This window comes from Nothoprocta perdicaria, unplaced genomic scaffold (assembly GCF_003342845.1).
Source record: "Nothoprocta perdicaria isolate Ctin4 unplaced genomic scaffold, notPer1 scaffold_50, whole genome shotgun sequence".
In the NCBI taxonomy this organism is placed as follows: Eukaryota; Metazoa; Chordata; class Aves; order Tinamiformes; family Tinamidae; genus Nothoprocta; species Nothoprocta perdicaria.
In genome coordinates this window covers 3,736,875-3,750,458 of record NW_020455755.1, presented here as the reverse complement: position 1 = coordinate 3,750,458, position 13,584 = coordinate 3,736,875, and the positions used below count along the sequence as shown (strand labels likewise).

The 13,584-nt window shown below is 55.3% G+C and overlaps 1 protein-coding gene across 2 annotated transcripts in view; it reads right to left on the bottom strand.

Annotated features, from left to right (window-relative positions):
• SMG6 (SMG6, nonsense mediated mRNA decay factor) overlaps positions 1-13,584 on the bottom strand; it is a 98,439-nt gene that overhangs the window by 24,949 nt on the left and 59,906 nt on the right. The window contains exon 13 of one of the 2 annotated variants that reach the window (XM_026047979.1): positions 2,578-2,628. The exons of the other annotated variant lie outside the window; for it this stretch is intronic. Within the exon in view, the coding sequence (XP_025903764.1) occupies positions 2,605-2,628 (24 nt within the window). The 3' untranslated portion in view covers positions 2,578-2,604. Of the gene's footprint in view, positions 1-2,577; positions 2,629-13,584 lie in introns of those variants that run through there. 2 annotated transcript variants of the gene reach the window in all.

The window sequence follows — 13,584 nt, the reverse complement described above, 5'->3', positions numbered from 1 at the left end:
GGGAAGCGGCAGCGCCGCCCTCACCGCTCCCGCTCAGCGACTTGGGCATGGCATCAATGGCCCACGTCTCGCTCCAAGCTGCAAGCACACCTAGGAAAGGGAAGGGGCGATTGGAAGCGGCGGTGGCCGGACCGCGCTCGAGCAAAACTCTTTGCTGCGTCTTTTGTTTTCCACGGAGCTCCTCCTCCCGGGAGCAGGCCCGAAGAACGCCGGGGCCCCTGCCCAAAACGCGGCAGCTCAACCAGAACAATAGGGTGGGGACTCTGGATGGGCCCAGGCGAGTGGGGTGGGCTGGAGCGGGGGCACCGCTCCATCCTTTTGACTTCATTCACACTTACAGCTGCATTAGAGACATTTCCTGAAAGCCCAGTAGGAAGAGAGGGGGATTCGCTCACTCCACCCTCCATCTCGCGCTGTCCTCGCGATCCAGCCGCGGACGGGGAGCCAATTCCGGCCTTTGGCAGCGCTGCCGGCCAGACATTACGAGCACTGGTGTGAACAGGGCAGGTCCCCACCCGATGAGCAGCGCGCAGACTTGGAGCGGAGCGCGGGGGAAGCTGCAGCCAGGCAAAAAAGAGAGAAAAAGGCAACCTAGGGAAAGGCGAAGCACCTCCGGGCGCCCTTAACTTCACAAGGAGGTGGGAACAGCAGGACCAGAGCGTTTGGCTGCAGGGCGTTCAAAGCCGCAGCCGGGCGCGAAACACGGCCGGGTGTTTCCCAAACGCGGGAGCAGCAACGGAGCCGCCCGGGGCGCCGGCACCGCGGGGTCGCTGTGCCTCCACGCAGGCTCCCAGTGCCGATCCTGTGTGCAGAGCGGAGGGTTGCGGGGAGGGCAGCGCGCTCCTGCCTTGGGTGCCTTGGGATCCTGCACCGCAGCCTGAAAAACAACTTTTTCTTTTCTTTTTTTTTGGCCAAAAACTAAAAAAATCCCTCATTTGCCCGCCTCCGAATGTGCAGTTACTCAGCACGAGGCTCACGAAGGCTCTCGTGGCTCTGTTCTACCTGGCACCTGCGGGACCGTGCAGCCAAACCCGGCGTTCTCAGCCCCCAGTTCCAAATTTCAGCCATTTTTGGTGCACCCTCAAATTAAAAAAAAAAGAAAAAGATGAAGGCTGCATTTTTTTTTTAATGGGAAAAGTATTTCTTTCATTCTCCCATAACACAAACCCAGCAAACACGAAAAACATGAACCCAAACCAAAGCTCAGACATCACATCTGGGGACAGACCAAGCATGGAAAATTTTAATCCAAAGGTTAATGTTTGGGAAGCTCCGAGTGTGTGAAAAGAGGGGTTAGATGGGTGCTGCTCCGCGACTCCAAGAGCTGTGGCCGCCAAGTGGCGGCTTCAAAACGGTGCCTGCCCGCCACGGCACTCGGGTCACGAGCTGAAAGAGCAAACAACTGAATTCCCTGCAAGCAAACAAGCCGAGAGGCAGATCCAAGGCTGGAAAAGCCGAGCAAGGAAGGAGCCAGCAGCCCAAAACGCAGCCCGAGCGCCGCGACTGGGACGAGCCTCCTGTTTTCCCCTGGGAACGGGCACTGAATCACTGTGCACCGGTGTCCCTCGGTGCCAGCTCCGTGAGCACGGCACGGCCAACGCGCCGGTGTCACTCCGGCCCCATTTGTCACCTCCTTCGCAGGCTCCAAACTGTGGGCATTTTGCAGGGGACAGCCTGACTCTTCATCCTCGCCACTCGGCACAACGGGCGCCCACTCAGCTCCGTCTTCACCTGCCTCATCCGCTCCCCTGGTTATTCCAGCCTCCCGCTCCGGCTCCCTCCTATTGCCCCGCTCCGCATCTGCCCTCCCAGCCCTGCAGCCCATGCCCTCATTTGCACCATTTCCTGCCTTAAAAATGCCTTTGTCTCCATCTTCTGCATTAGACGATGCCCTTTGCAGCCCCTGTGAATCTCTCCCCGCCTCAGCTATTGCAGACTAACATCCTAATTGTGTTTGCTGGGGACAGAGCCTCGCTTGTAAAACTTGCCACGTCTGCTTGCCGGGCCCGTATCAGCACTAACAATAGCTTAGGAGCGACAGGAGGGCGAGCAGCGAGTCCTCCCACGCTTAACTAAACACGAGGAGATGGGACCATATGTCAGGTGGGCCCGGCGCGGGCTCCCCGGGGGTGGGAAGGGGAGGCGTGAGAGCATCCGGCACCGCTCGGGGACGGGGACGCCGCATGGGGGGCTGGCTGGGATGAGGCTGGGATGAGGGAGCGGGGCCTGCCGGGAGCCGAGCTCCCCGCGTGGCGTCTCCGCTTGCCCCTGCCCGCTCCAGGCCGAAAACCCAGGATGTCTCGGACAGGACGGGACCAGGCAGCTCCAGCCTGGGCTCCTCGCCGGGATGGGACAGGAACCACCGACACTTTGCACCAGTGGAGTCATCAGTCTCCATTTGGTGGGACCCTCACCAGCTTGATGGCTGCTGGGCCACTGTCACTGCTGGAAGGTCTCCAAAGTGCCACTCTGCAACCCTGGTCCCCTCCCAGGAACCAAGACTGGACTGACTCAGTGCATCCTCCTGGAGAGACAAGAGCAGAGGAGCGAGTCCTGCTGCAGGGGAGGAGCAGGGCTGTGTCCCAGCCGGGAGCAGGACCTTGTTCAGTCCAGGGTGATGGTGCTGACCTGAGAAGCCAAAGGGAGAGGGTTCAGATGGATGACGGGATTCACCTGCAACGAGGCTAGTTTTGGGTGGGCAGAACGTTGTTCAAGACATCAGAGACAATGAGGCTGCTGGAAGGCCGGGGAGAAGGGAACCGGTCAGCAGCGGGGAGAAGGAGAGTTGTGAGTTGTCAGGAAAGACGACAATCTCTGCAAATGGTGACAGAGCCCACAGAAGAGCAGGCAAAACCACAAACGGCCACCTAACAAACCACTGGCCATGGAGTTCTGTATCAGCGCTGCACACACAGGAGCTCACAAGGCTCCCCTGACTGAGACAAGACCCCAAAATCCAGGTACCTCTCTCACAACCCAGAAATACACTTCTCTCTGCATAAAGAGCCCCTTAAATCTGCTCAAGACCAACTCTGGTAGCACAGAGGAAAACCAAAGATGAAGGGAAGATAAGTGAGGTTGAGAGAAACTCCCTAGGAGTCACTGCGGACACTGAGCACTCCTCCAAGTCCAGAAGAAGGGACCCTGAGAAGAAACCAGACGAGGCCCGTGGGGCTGGGGATGCCAAGAGCAGACCCCGAGCTGCAGGAGAAGCGTGGCAGGGTCCAGGAGATGTGTTTGATGAGCAACACGAGCAGAACGGGCTGGCAAAGGCCAGGCTCAGCACGGGGCTCCCTCTGGGCTCCCGCTCACGGGAAGCATGTGCTAGCGTGCTCGGAGGAGTCCCAACAAAGGAGAGGAAGCCTTGCTCCAGCTGCCCGTGGACCATAGCTCCTGCTCCGAGCCCCGCAGCCCTCCAGCCAGGGGGGAGAATGTAATCAGAGCAATTTCTATTAGCAAGGATATAAAGACTTGGAACCTCTGGGCTGTCTCTTGACAACTAATTAATTACCAGGTAGCATCCCCTTGAAGCTGCCAGCGCAGCACGCGCAAGTTGCAGCACGATTTCGGGAGGGAGATGAACTTTACAATAAACTCTAGAATTTTACTTCATCTCCCGCCACCATCTGAGCTCCTGGGGGAACAGGAAGGGGTGGCAAGAGGCAAACTCTGCAGCCATCTGGGATCATCATTAACTCATTCACTCGTGGCCTCTGAAACACAAAGCCGAGCGTGCTGCGAGCAGCAGCTTCGAGCCAGATGAGAGCAACTTGTATTTCCAGGTTCTTAAATGCTCCTCTGCCACTTCCTGCACCGGGTACCCGGCGCCCCGCGGCCCGTCCCCAAGGCTCCCCGCTTTGGCTGTGAGCTAGCCTTGGAAATCATTAAGAGCAAGAACTGTGTCTGAAATGGCTTTAGGTCACATATTCTTCACTAAGAGCAATAAAAGGAAAGCAAGTAGAGAAGTATGTCAAGAGAGCAGAGGAAAGAGAAAGGAAGGGCAAAGGGATGGGGACGGAGCGACTGCTGCCAATGCAATTTTTACAGGGAGCCAAAGACAAGCCCCTCTCACAGGGTCCCCTCTCAGCCCCGGGGACCAAATGGCCTGGGCTTGGCCATATTAAACCGCCCCCCAAGCTGTCCCCCGTGCCTAGCCAAGTCCTGCTTTACACTGTCCTCTGCAGCCATCCCTCTCCTGGTGCTCCCTTGCTCAGCATCACAGGGCTGCAGCAGCGGGACAGGCCTGGAGCTGGGGGGGAAAAGGGCATCCCTGGTCAGACAACTGCAGATCACCGCCAGAAACCTCCTCTCCTCTCCCGTCTCCTGCTCTGGGAGCGTGGGACTCGGGAAGTGGAGCCTTGTAGGGTGCTCCCGGCAGGAGACACAAAAGGGCAGGGGGTATCCGGGCTGCAGGGTGGCCGAGGAGGGAAGCTTGGCACGAGGTGTCCACTTCGCCGAACACCTCGCACGAGGGAAAACAACAACAAACCTGTCGGGATCAGGACGCGTGACCCATTTGGAAGTGCTGGGGCGGCTGGGCCAGGATACGATTAAACCTGAGCCCTGCGGCTGTACCATGAGAAACGGACAAGGAGAAACCCCAGGGAACACGGGGATACATGGGAACAGCCATCCTGACAGCACAAGCTCTCAGGCTCTAGCAGCCCAAGGGCAAGCAGATGCCCTTCGCCTCCCACACAGCTCAAGTTGTGGTTTTCTGCCCCAAACACCGGGCCAGCCACAGGTCACCGTGCTCAGGTGCGCACGTTCTAGGCCGAGCATTTCTCAGCCTTCTCTTTGTCGAAAGCGCTTCTTTTTCTTTTTGGCGCTTGCTTGATGTGAGTCCAAAAAGGGGGATGACATCAAAGAGCCCACTGAGTGGATCCCCTCCAGGAACACGCAGGGACTTCACCTCCTTCGTCCAAACGCAGATCCCCTGCAGACTTCCTGGGAACAGCTGAAGCAGCCCCGCACTTCAAACACCCGCGCGCACATCACAGGCGCGGGGAGGAGCTGCGCTCTGCTCCACGACTGTTGACAACCCTTTCAGAGCCCGTGCAGGATTGCACATAATAATAATAATAATAATAATAATAATAATAATAATAATAATAATAATAATAATAATAAATGTTGTCACAGCCCTAGGGGAACAAAAGTCATTTTGCTTCCCAGGAGATGTGCAGCACGAGCAGCGGCAGGAGCCGTCGCGCAGCGCGGTCGAGGCGGGCACGCAGCCTGGTTGAAATCGAAGGAGAGAAAGAGGAAGAGTGAGATGATGGAGCAATTTACCCCTCCTGGAGCTGGGCAGCGATTCTGCTTCTCCATGAGTCACAACTAGAGGGATATCCCGTCAGGATTTCAAGTGACAAAAAGAAAAACGTCTTCATCCAAGGCCCAGCAACTGCTAGTAACTCCAGCCCTGCCATAGTCCCCGTGTGGATCTGCCACTGCCTGGGAGGTGAGGCCACCCTTCCAGGAAGGGTCCCACTTCCAGAGGGCCGGAGGAGGCTCGGAGCAGGCCACGCTCAGCCGGGCCACTGCCTGTGTCCCGAGTGACAAGGAGGGAGCTGCGCCGCTTCCTGGAACGACTGCAGCCGAGGTGCAAATAATGAGAGAAAAATGTGGGGCGCGGGAGGGTTAAGGAGAGATTAGGCTGGGGCACACTCTGAGAGATACACAATGTTAAGCACGAGGGCAAAGGAAATGAAAACTGGAAACTCAAACATAGCCCAGAATCCAATCCCAGCCTGGGCAGGAAGTTTACACTCTGCTTCTAAATATACATGTTTTTAAATCAACAAGCTTTCTTGTTCCTCAGCTCTGCTGTACAGCTCCACAGGAGAAACAACCGGATGAAGGCAGTGCCAAGCTCTGCCTCGCGAGGGTTGCTGTCCCCAAGCTCCAAGCTACGTGCGGCGGGAGCCGTGGCCGCCTTAGAGGGGGGACCAGGGCCCCGAGCACCCACTCACGACGGGGGTCCCATGGTGGCCGTGGTGGCCGCGGTCGGCGCCGCGAGGACCTGCGAGCGTCACTCGGAGCTGGTGCCTCTTCCCTCCCTGCTCTCTGGCCACCGTGCTCACGCGCAGCAGTTGGAGAGTCACATATTTTTTTAATTTGATATAATTATCTCCTAGAAATTACTGTACACAGCCTCTTGGGATCTAAAGCAATTAAGTGAAGATAAATTTCTTTCATGGAGCGAGCTGTCAAAGGATGAAGCAATTTCATTCCCCATTTGAAGTGGAAGCTTTGGGTCATGCATGGTTTATTTGAAACAATGCCATCACCTAAAGCTGCTGATCTTATCTGTCTCTCTCCGTCTCTCCGTTTCAAACTGCTGAAGATGTGCAGCGTGGCACTGCCTGAAGTGATGACATCTGGCACCAGGCCAGCTCCAGCAACGAGCTGCTCCTCCCCGAGCCTGAGTGCAAGAGGCCAAGCATTCCTATTAAAAAGGGGGAAACCGAGGTGAAATCTGGGAAGAGCTGCAAAGCGGGAATCCTGCCCGAGGGAACATGAGACCCGCTAGCTACAGAAGGAGCGAGGTGCCTGCACGAAGGGGACAGCGCTGCCCCAGCAAGGAGGGCACAGTCCTTGCAACACAACTTGGAAGGGCAACCAGTCCCCAGGCTTCCTTCTCATCCACAGAACACCCTGAAGTCCTAACGTGGGCCTGGAGGATTGCATGGAGATCAGGAGCAGTCCAGTCAGTGCCGTTTGTACGAGGGGAGCATCCTGGCCCTGCGTGACAGGGACTCTTCCCTTGGCACGTCTGCTCTAGGTCTCTCGGAAGCTCCAGCAGCTTCGTTCCTGTCCTCACATCTCACTATCCCCAGACATTTCATTTTAGACAAAAAAAGAAAAAAAAGACTCACCAAACATTAAAAACAAACAAGCAAAAGCTATTTAAATAAACGGTTGTCCAAAGCAGTGGCTTTTATCCTCAAAAAGGGAGGACGGCCAGGGGCGCAGGGGGGCAGAATGTCACCCACAACCGAGCCTTCGCTGTCTCCTCAGACTGGTGGCTGAAGATGCTTAGATGTCACCGTGGGAGGAAGACGTTCTCCAAAACCAAGTGGAATCACAGAAGGGTCAAGGTGGGAAGGGACCTCTAGGGATCATCTCATCCAACCCTCCTATTCAAGCAGGGACATACGTGCCAGATGACCAACTTCCACCTAACCAGAAGAAGCCAAAAGGACATCAGAAAGAACAAGAACGAACGGATTCTCAGGTCCTCTTGTGCATTCCTGCTGCCAAAGCAGCCCAGAAAGCCAGTGCAGGCCACACTGCCCAGTGCAGCAAGGGCAGGGAAGCCAGAGCAGTCCAAGTGCATTTCCACTCTCTCCACATGGATCTCTCCTGAAATCTCCAGAAATGGGTATTCACAGTCCCTAAAAAAACCCCAAGATTTTCACTGACATGGATCAGGCTCATAAAGGCTTGGAAATCAGGCTCCAGTCCCCTGCCCTGCAGTGAGTGGGTGCTACGCACTGCACCACGCCGACCAAACACCAAGTGTCCATCCGCACGAGACGCCCATCTGAGCTCATCAGGACAGACCCTGCACTGAAAAAACACAATAGCTTTGCTTAAGTAACCCCACAGGCAGCTAACAGTATCATATATACAACAACAGATACGCAAATACACCAATATATAGCTGGCGGTGGGCACCGGTTCGAGAAGCATCCAGGTGAGAGCGCAAATATGATTTTCAAAAGTGACTTCAGCACCAAAAATGTGGCCTGTCCCTGGTAGGTCACTGTGGCAGCTCCAAAACAGAGCGTCGTATTCCCGGCCCTGATGCCTCCTGCAAAGCACCACCCAGGAACCACTTTTCTAAATGAAGCATCACCCGGGGGAAAGATATTAGATGAGCTGACACGGTATCAGAAAGATGCAGCAAACTCTTATTTTCTTTTGTTTATAGGCATAAATCTCTTCAATAACTATAGTAAATGCTATACTAAGTATTATACCCTTTCTTAAGATAAATACCAAAGTGAAATTTCAGAAGCTAAGCAAAGCAGGTATGCAATAACTGCTCAGAAAACAAGTGTTGTTTTGTATGTGCCTCCATTTACCCTAGTTACAGGGAAATTATGATATGTAAAACTACAGACAAATGCTTGTGGCACTGCGGAGAAAATGGTTCATGTAAAACAGTGAGATGCAATATCTAACAGCAAAGTTTGTTAATTCAGCAACATAAATTATGGACATTACCTTATTTCTAAGTCAATACTTACAAATATGTTCTGGGGAAAAATCTGATTAAATTATACGATCATATTTTCAGCCTTTCTAATGTTCTGCTGCAGATTGAGCTAAACCTCCAGCAGTAGCTTTGCTCCTGTAACATTTATGGTAGCAAACACTGATGTCTGCGAAGAATTTAAACATTTCCAAGTGACCCTTCCCTCAGTGCCCCCGTTTTCCTAAGGGACGAGGGCGGCCTGGGGCTGCGGCCGAAATTCTGGGTCTCGGGGATTTGTTCTCATCCTGAAGCCAAGGCTTCCTGTGGGAGCCGGCTCGGTCCCCGAGCCCCGCGTACCTCTGCTGCCAATCCCTAACGAGGAAATGGCTTTTCCTTATGGCATAACGTGTTGTGGAGACAGGGTCGCTAATGCCTGCGAAGCGCCGCGACCTCAGGGACGAGGAGGAAGACGAAACAGTGAGGAAGAGCACGGAGGGCTCTTCTCTTTTGCATGGGGATGTGGAAGATGACGACACTGCCCTCCGGCATGGTCCCGGCTCAATTCGGATTCGGCATCGGCGCAAAGAGCGCGGGCTCCGAGACGTGGCCGGAGCTCGATGACACGGGTCACCTTCCGTCTCCCGTAGAGACGGAGCCGATACACATCTGCTATTTGGGCCGGCCACTCCCTGCATTCCTCCGAGTCTCCTTCTCTGGCACGCTTCCCGGGACGGGGATCTTTCTCAGTGCAGATAACAATGCGGCGTTATTAATTGGGCCCTTTTTTTTTTTCTCCAGGTTTCCTGAGGTCCTTTCCAATGGCCACGCTGCTGGATACCACGCTGGCAGCGCGGGCAAGCGCCGCTCCATGCACGCTGCACCATAGGAAATGCCTGAACATGAGGCTCACACCCAAAACTCAGGCATGGGCCAAGGTGAGCAGCAAGGCTTAGGATGGAGTTTAGCAACTAAGGCAGAGTCTGAGCAACCGTTGAGCATCTGGGTGGGCAAAAACAGAGGCAAGGAGGCAAGAGGCCCTCTCCCACGTTCAGAAGCGCCACATTAAGTCTCGCAGCACCGCAAAGCTGCTCCACGGCGAGTCCACGCTTCATGCCCAGGGAACGGCTCCACCAGCAGCAGCCTTTCCATTTCCTCCAGGTTTCTCTGGGTAGCAATAAGAGATGGCTCATTGGGAAGGGGTCCAGCATTAATGGCGTTTTAATGAGGCCTTTCAATACACTTACAGGCTAATCAGCAAATTCCAAGAGGTCTCAGCTCTGCTATGTCATTCTGGATGCACCAAAGGCACAGGGGAATGTCTCTTCTACAGCTACAGGTAGGTTTTGTGCCACTAGGTGCCATGCAAAAAAGTGCCAATGGGGCAGGAGCTGGGCCACAACCAGCTGAAAAACCCAGTGGAAACGAACGCCAGGCACAGAATCCAGCTGCATCTCAACAGCAGACTCGTGTCCGCAAGGAAGACTTCAGGTTTTGTCTCTCTTCCCTTAGATCACTCCACTGACCCAGGCTGGTGCTGCCCCCAGGTCAGCAAATCTCCTGAAAAACACGTTTCCCATTTCTTAAGAGTCTGTGCTAGGAATCCATGGGACCTTTGGAGGATGAAAGGACTGAACACAAACACGTTTTCCATCCCGTTACATAAACCCGGCCTGAGGAAGACAGAAAGGAGGATGCTGGACAACGAGCATCATCTGATCTGCACAAGAAGATCCAGCACTGACCAAAACCAGGCATGGGACAAGGCTGATTTATTCTGTCAGCCTGCGATGATCACATCACGCTTCCAGAAAACACTTTAAAAAAAGCCTTTTGCTGACACCAGAGTGGAACTGTGCTGCCCTGGCAGAGGAACAGCACACATGTTGGTCCACACGCATCCCATCCAGACTGCCTGGCTTGCTTGGAGCTGACAGAGGGGCTAAAACGTCCCGTCCAAGACGAGCCTGGAGGAGAGGCAGAGGTGGATCCAAGGCTGGGGGAAATGGGATAGATCCAGGGCTGGAAATGCCGTGTGCTGCTGGAGTTCTTGCGAAAGGAGAGGCTCCCCAGCACGTATCCTCCACAGCGCCGAGCACCTCGTGCTCCTCCAGCCAAAGCCAGGGACCTTGAGGGTGCAAAGCAGCGAGATCTGGGGGGCAGCGACAACTCACACACTAGGTTATAGCCAAGGAAACAAAGTCTTGCAGGTCAAGGGAGGCTCCCCCAGGCACCAGGGCATCGCTCACTCGCCACACGGGCCAGCAAGGAGGAATCTCAAAGGGAGGAGAGACCGAGTCCATCAACATCTACCTCCTACCTGCCCATAAGTCCTCCCCAGACCACAGAGCCCCTCTCACGCTCACCACCAGACGCGTTAAGAGAACATGTGTAACTGGGTCTTAACACGTTGGCAGGTGGTTCCTCACCTCGGAGGAGGCTGCAGCTCTCACAGCAGCACCTCTGCGGTGCAGGGGGAGGCGAAACAGCCGGGGACTCCAGGTCTGCACAAGGGCGCAGGGTTAGAGGGCACATTTCGTGTTCCCGAGCAGACCTCGTGCTCCTGCCTTCCATAGCAGCTGCCCCGGGTTCTGTTAATGCTCGGCCGTGGCAGGGCCCTCCTGCAGCTCCGAGCTCCCGCTCTGCCTCCTACCCCGTCTCAGCAGCTCGATGCTGTGCCGGAGTGTCTGAGACCACTCACACGTGTCTGAGACCTCTGCGCAGAGGAGTGAGAGGAGGTGAAAAGCTCCCGTGCCACAGACCACAGGGCACAAACACAGCCTGCACGGCAGCCTGGTCAGCAGAGGGTTCACAACGTGAGTGGGGACAGGAGGGCAGTGCCAGCAGGGCCCACAGGGCAAAACCACAGGGCTTGTGCTGATTAAACCGGCTCCGTGACCCGGAGCAAGAAAAATCTTTACCGACCAATCTATAGATCAGGCACTGTCTCCTCCTCTGCTAATCTCTGAAGAGAGTAAGTCAGAAATGCACAGAAAATTCAGCCTGCTGCCCTGGCTGCGAGCAAAGGACGTGCTGCTCGATGCAGCCGTACGCGGCGTCGCGCTGCGGGAGCGACCGGGAACGCGCGGGAGCTGCTGCAAACGGCGGCGTGGGGGGGAACCGGTGGCCGTGGGGGCTACCCGGGCATCAAATAGAGCCGGGATGGAGTCCTATCCAAGGGGGAGGTGGGGATGGGGGGACTCGGGATGGGTGACTATAGAGGGGACTGAGCGGTGGAGGATTCCCGATCCAGTTAGTGGAAATGGAAAGAAGAATCAGGAAAGAACACGCACACTTTGCAGGGATGGAAATTAGCCCCCCAGAAAGATCCTGAGGGGTTCGGAGCCCTGGCAATTCCAAGCCAAGGCCCGGTGCTTCCCACACGGCCTGCCCTTATTCCCGGTGGATTTTCCCTCGCTCGCCTGAGGGCCGGGACACCCCGCGAGGTGCGGAGGGGCCCCGGGCCGGGCGCAGCAGCGGGCGCTTCCCTCGCGCACCTTGCTGACAGACGGGCAGGTGTGCGGGGGACAGCGGGCACCCCCGGGGCGCCCAGCGGGGCCGCCCGCGCCCAGCTGTGACATTTCCCTTCACCTCTACCTGTACAGCTGCTTCCTACAGGGCTGCAGCCTCCGGTGGGACGCGGGAGGCTTCTGGAGGTGCTTGGGAACAAGACGGAACAGAAACGCTTCACACCTGGCCCCCAAATTACAGCACGCTGGAAGGTGGCCAACATAAACTGGCAGAGTACCAGTTGCGATGGACATCAATTAAGAGGCCTGTCATCCTCAGGCTGCAGGGTTTGCTTTTTGCAATCTGCAGCGCTCCTTAAGCCTTCAGCAGCACCAGCGCTGGAGTTTTCCAGATGGGATCATTTCCCTCAGATTCCACTCGCTAGATTTATTGCAGGATTTTTTTTTTTTTTTTTTGAAACCCACCCCCCCTTTTAAGAGCCTGAACTATTATTCCACATTGCAGATTTCTCCAGGGCTGTATTCTGTGTCCTCGTGCAACAGCGGGGCTTGTTTGCAGCGAGTTCCCTTCAGCTGCAGAAAGGCACTTTTAAAAACACGCTCCAAAGTTTTTCTGCTTAAACAGTGTTTAACAACCCAAAGCAAACGATCCGAATATCCCTCTGGAAAACGCCCTGCGAATCCTAAGCCGTGCAGCAGCCGCCGCTAGGACAGCGTTTGTGCCCCGTTTCTATAAACGCGTGTTCAAAATAACTCCAAAAAGTGCAAATACAACAGAGCCCAGCGCAGCCTCCCCGGCCACGCACGCCCAGGGCACACGGCCACCGCGTGTCCTTTTGCACTAAGGACACTGCTGGTGACACCTGGCGAGGCAGGACACAGACTCCAGCAGGCAGGCGCTGGCAAAGGAGGGTGGCATCTACACGTTACCTCCTCGCTGGCACAAAACCCAGCCTCTCTTCTCTCCCCTAATGATATCATCTTCCAGCATGACCCACGGCTTAGCCTGGCTGCCTTCTCCAGCCCAAAGACACCACATGAAAGGGAAGGTGGTGGCCGGGAGGCGGTTCAGACGGTGGTCAGCAAACGTCAACGCTCCTCGTTGCTGCCTCGGGGCTGGCAGCCCCTGCCAAGCCCCAGCTCGAGCAGGGCTGTGTGTGGCAGGGACCCTTCACGTTCCTTTGGAAAGCAACGCAGGCAGCGATGGAAGGAGTTTTTCAGGGATGATTCCTCCTTGGACTCTCCTCCTTGGGGCTCGGATCACTGCTCACAGTTTCCCTTTTCCTCTCTGGACCCAACTCCGAGCTGGAAGCTCTCGCTCTCATGGGCTGAGTGTGACTCCCTGCCAGCTGGAGGGGAGATGTTCAAAGGCTATGGAATGGGAAGATGGAAAGGATGCTGAGAAAACAGCTACATCCACGCACCGGGGTTTTCTCTCTGCTTACGACGAGTTCATCCTCTCAGGGTCCTGGTCTTGCTGCCCTTCCTCCTGCCCTGCAAGTCCTCCCCAAATCGCTGTAACGTAGCTGCTCTAACACGGATTGCATCCCTGACAGCCCAGGAGGCACCAGGGCTCAAAAAACACAAAATTTCTGGGTTTTAGAAGCATGGCAGAGTCCCATCACATGGACACTCATTCCTCACGGACTTTTAAACCCGGGACTCTCTTTTTGAGACGCATCAGACGCTACTGCACATTGCCAAGAGATATCTGAAAGTCTTAAGACGACTGAAATAGTGTAAATATGGGAACTGAATAACAGGACTAATTTTAGCCCAAGCCTACTACAAAACAGCTCCTAAATAGCTAATTCAAATGCTGTTAACTCTGCAAATCCAGAGGATGATGAGGGAATTACAGCGAGGGGAAAAGCTGAAACGTCCATCTGCACTGGAGAGTCCAGAGGAGGAAAG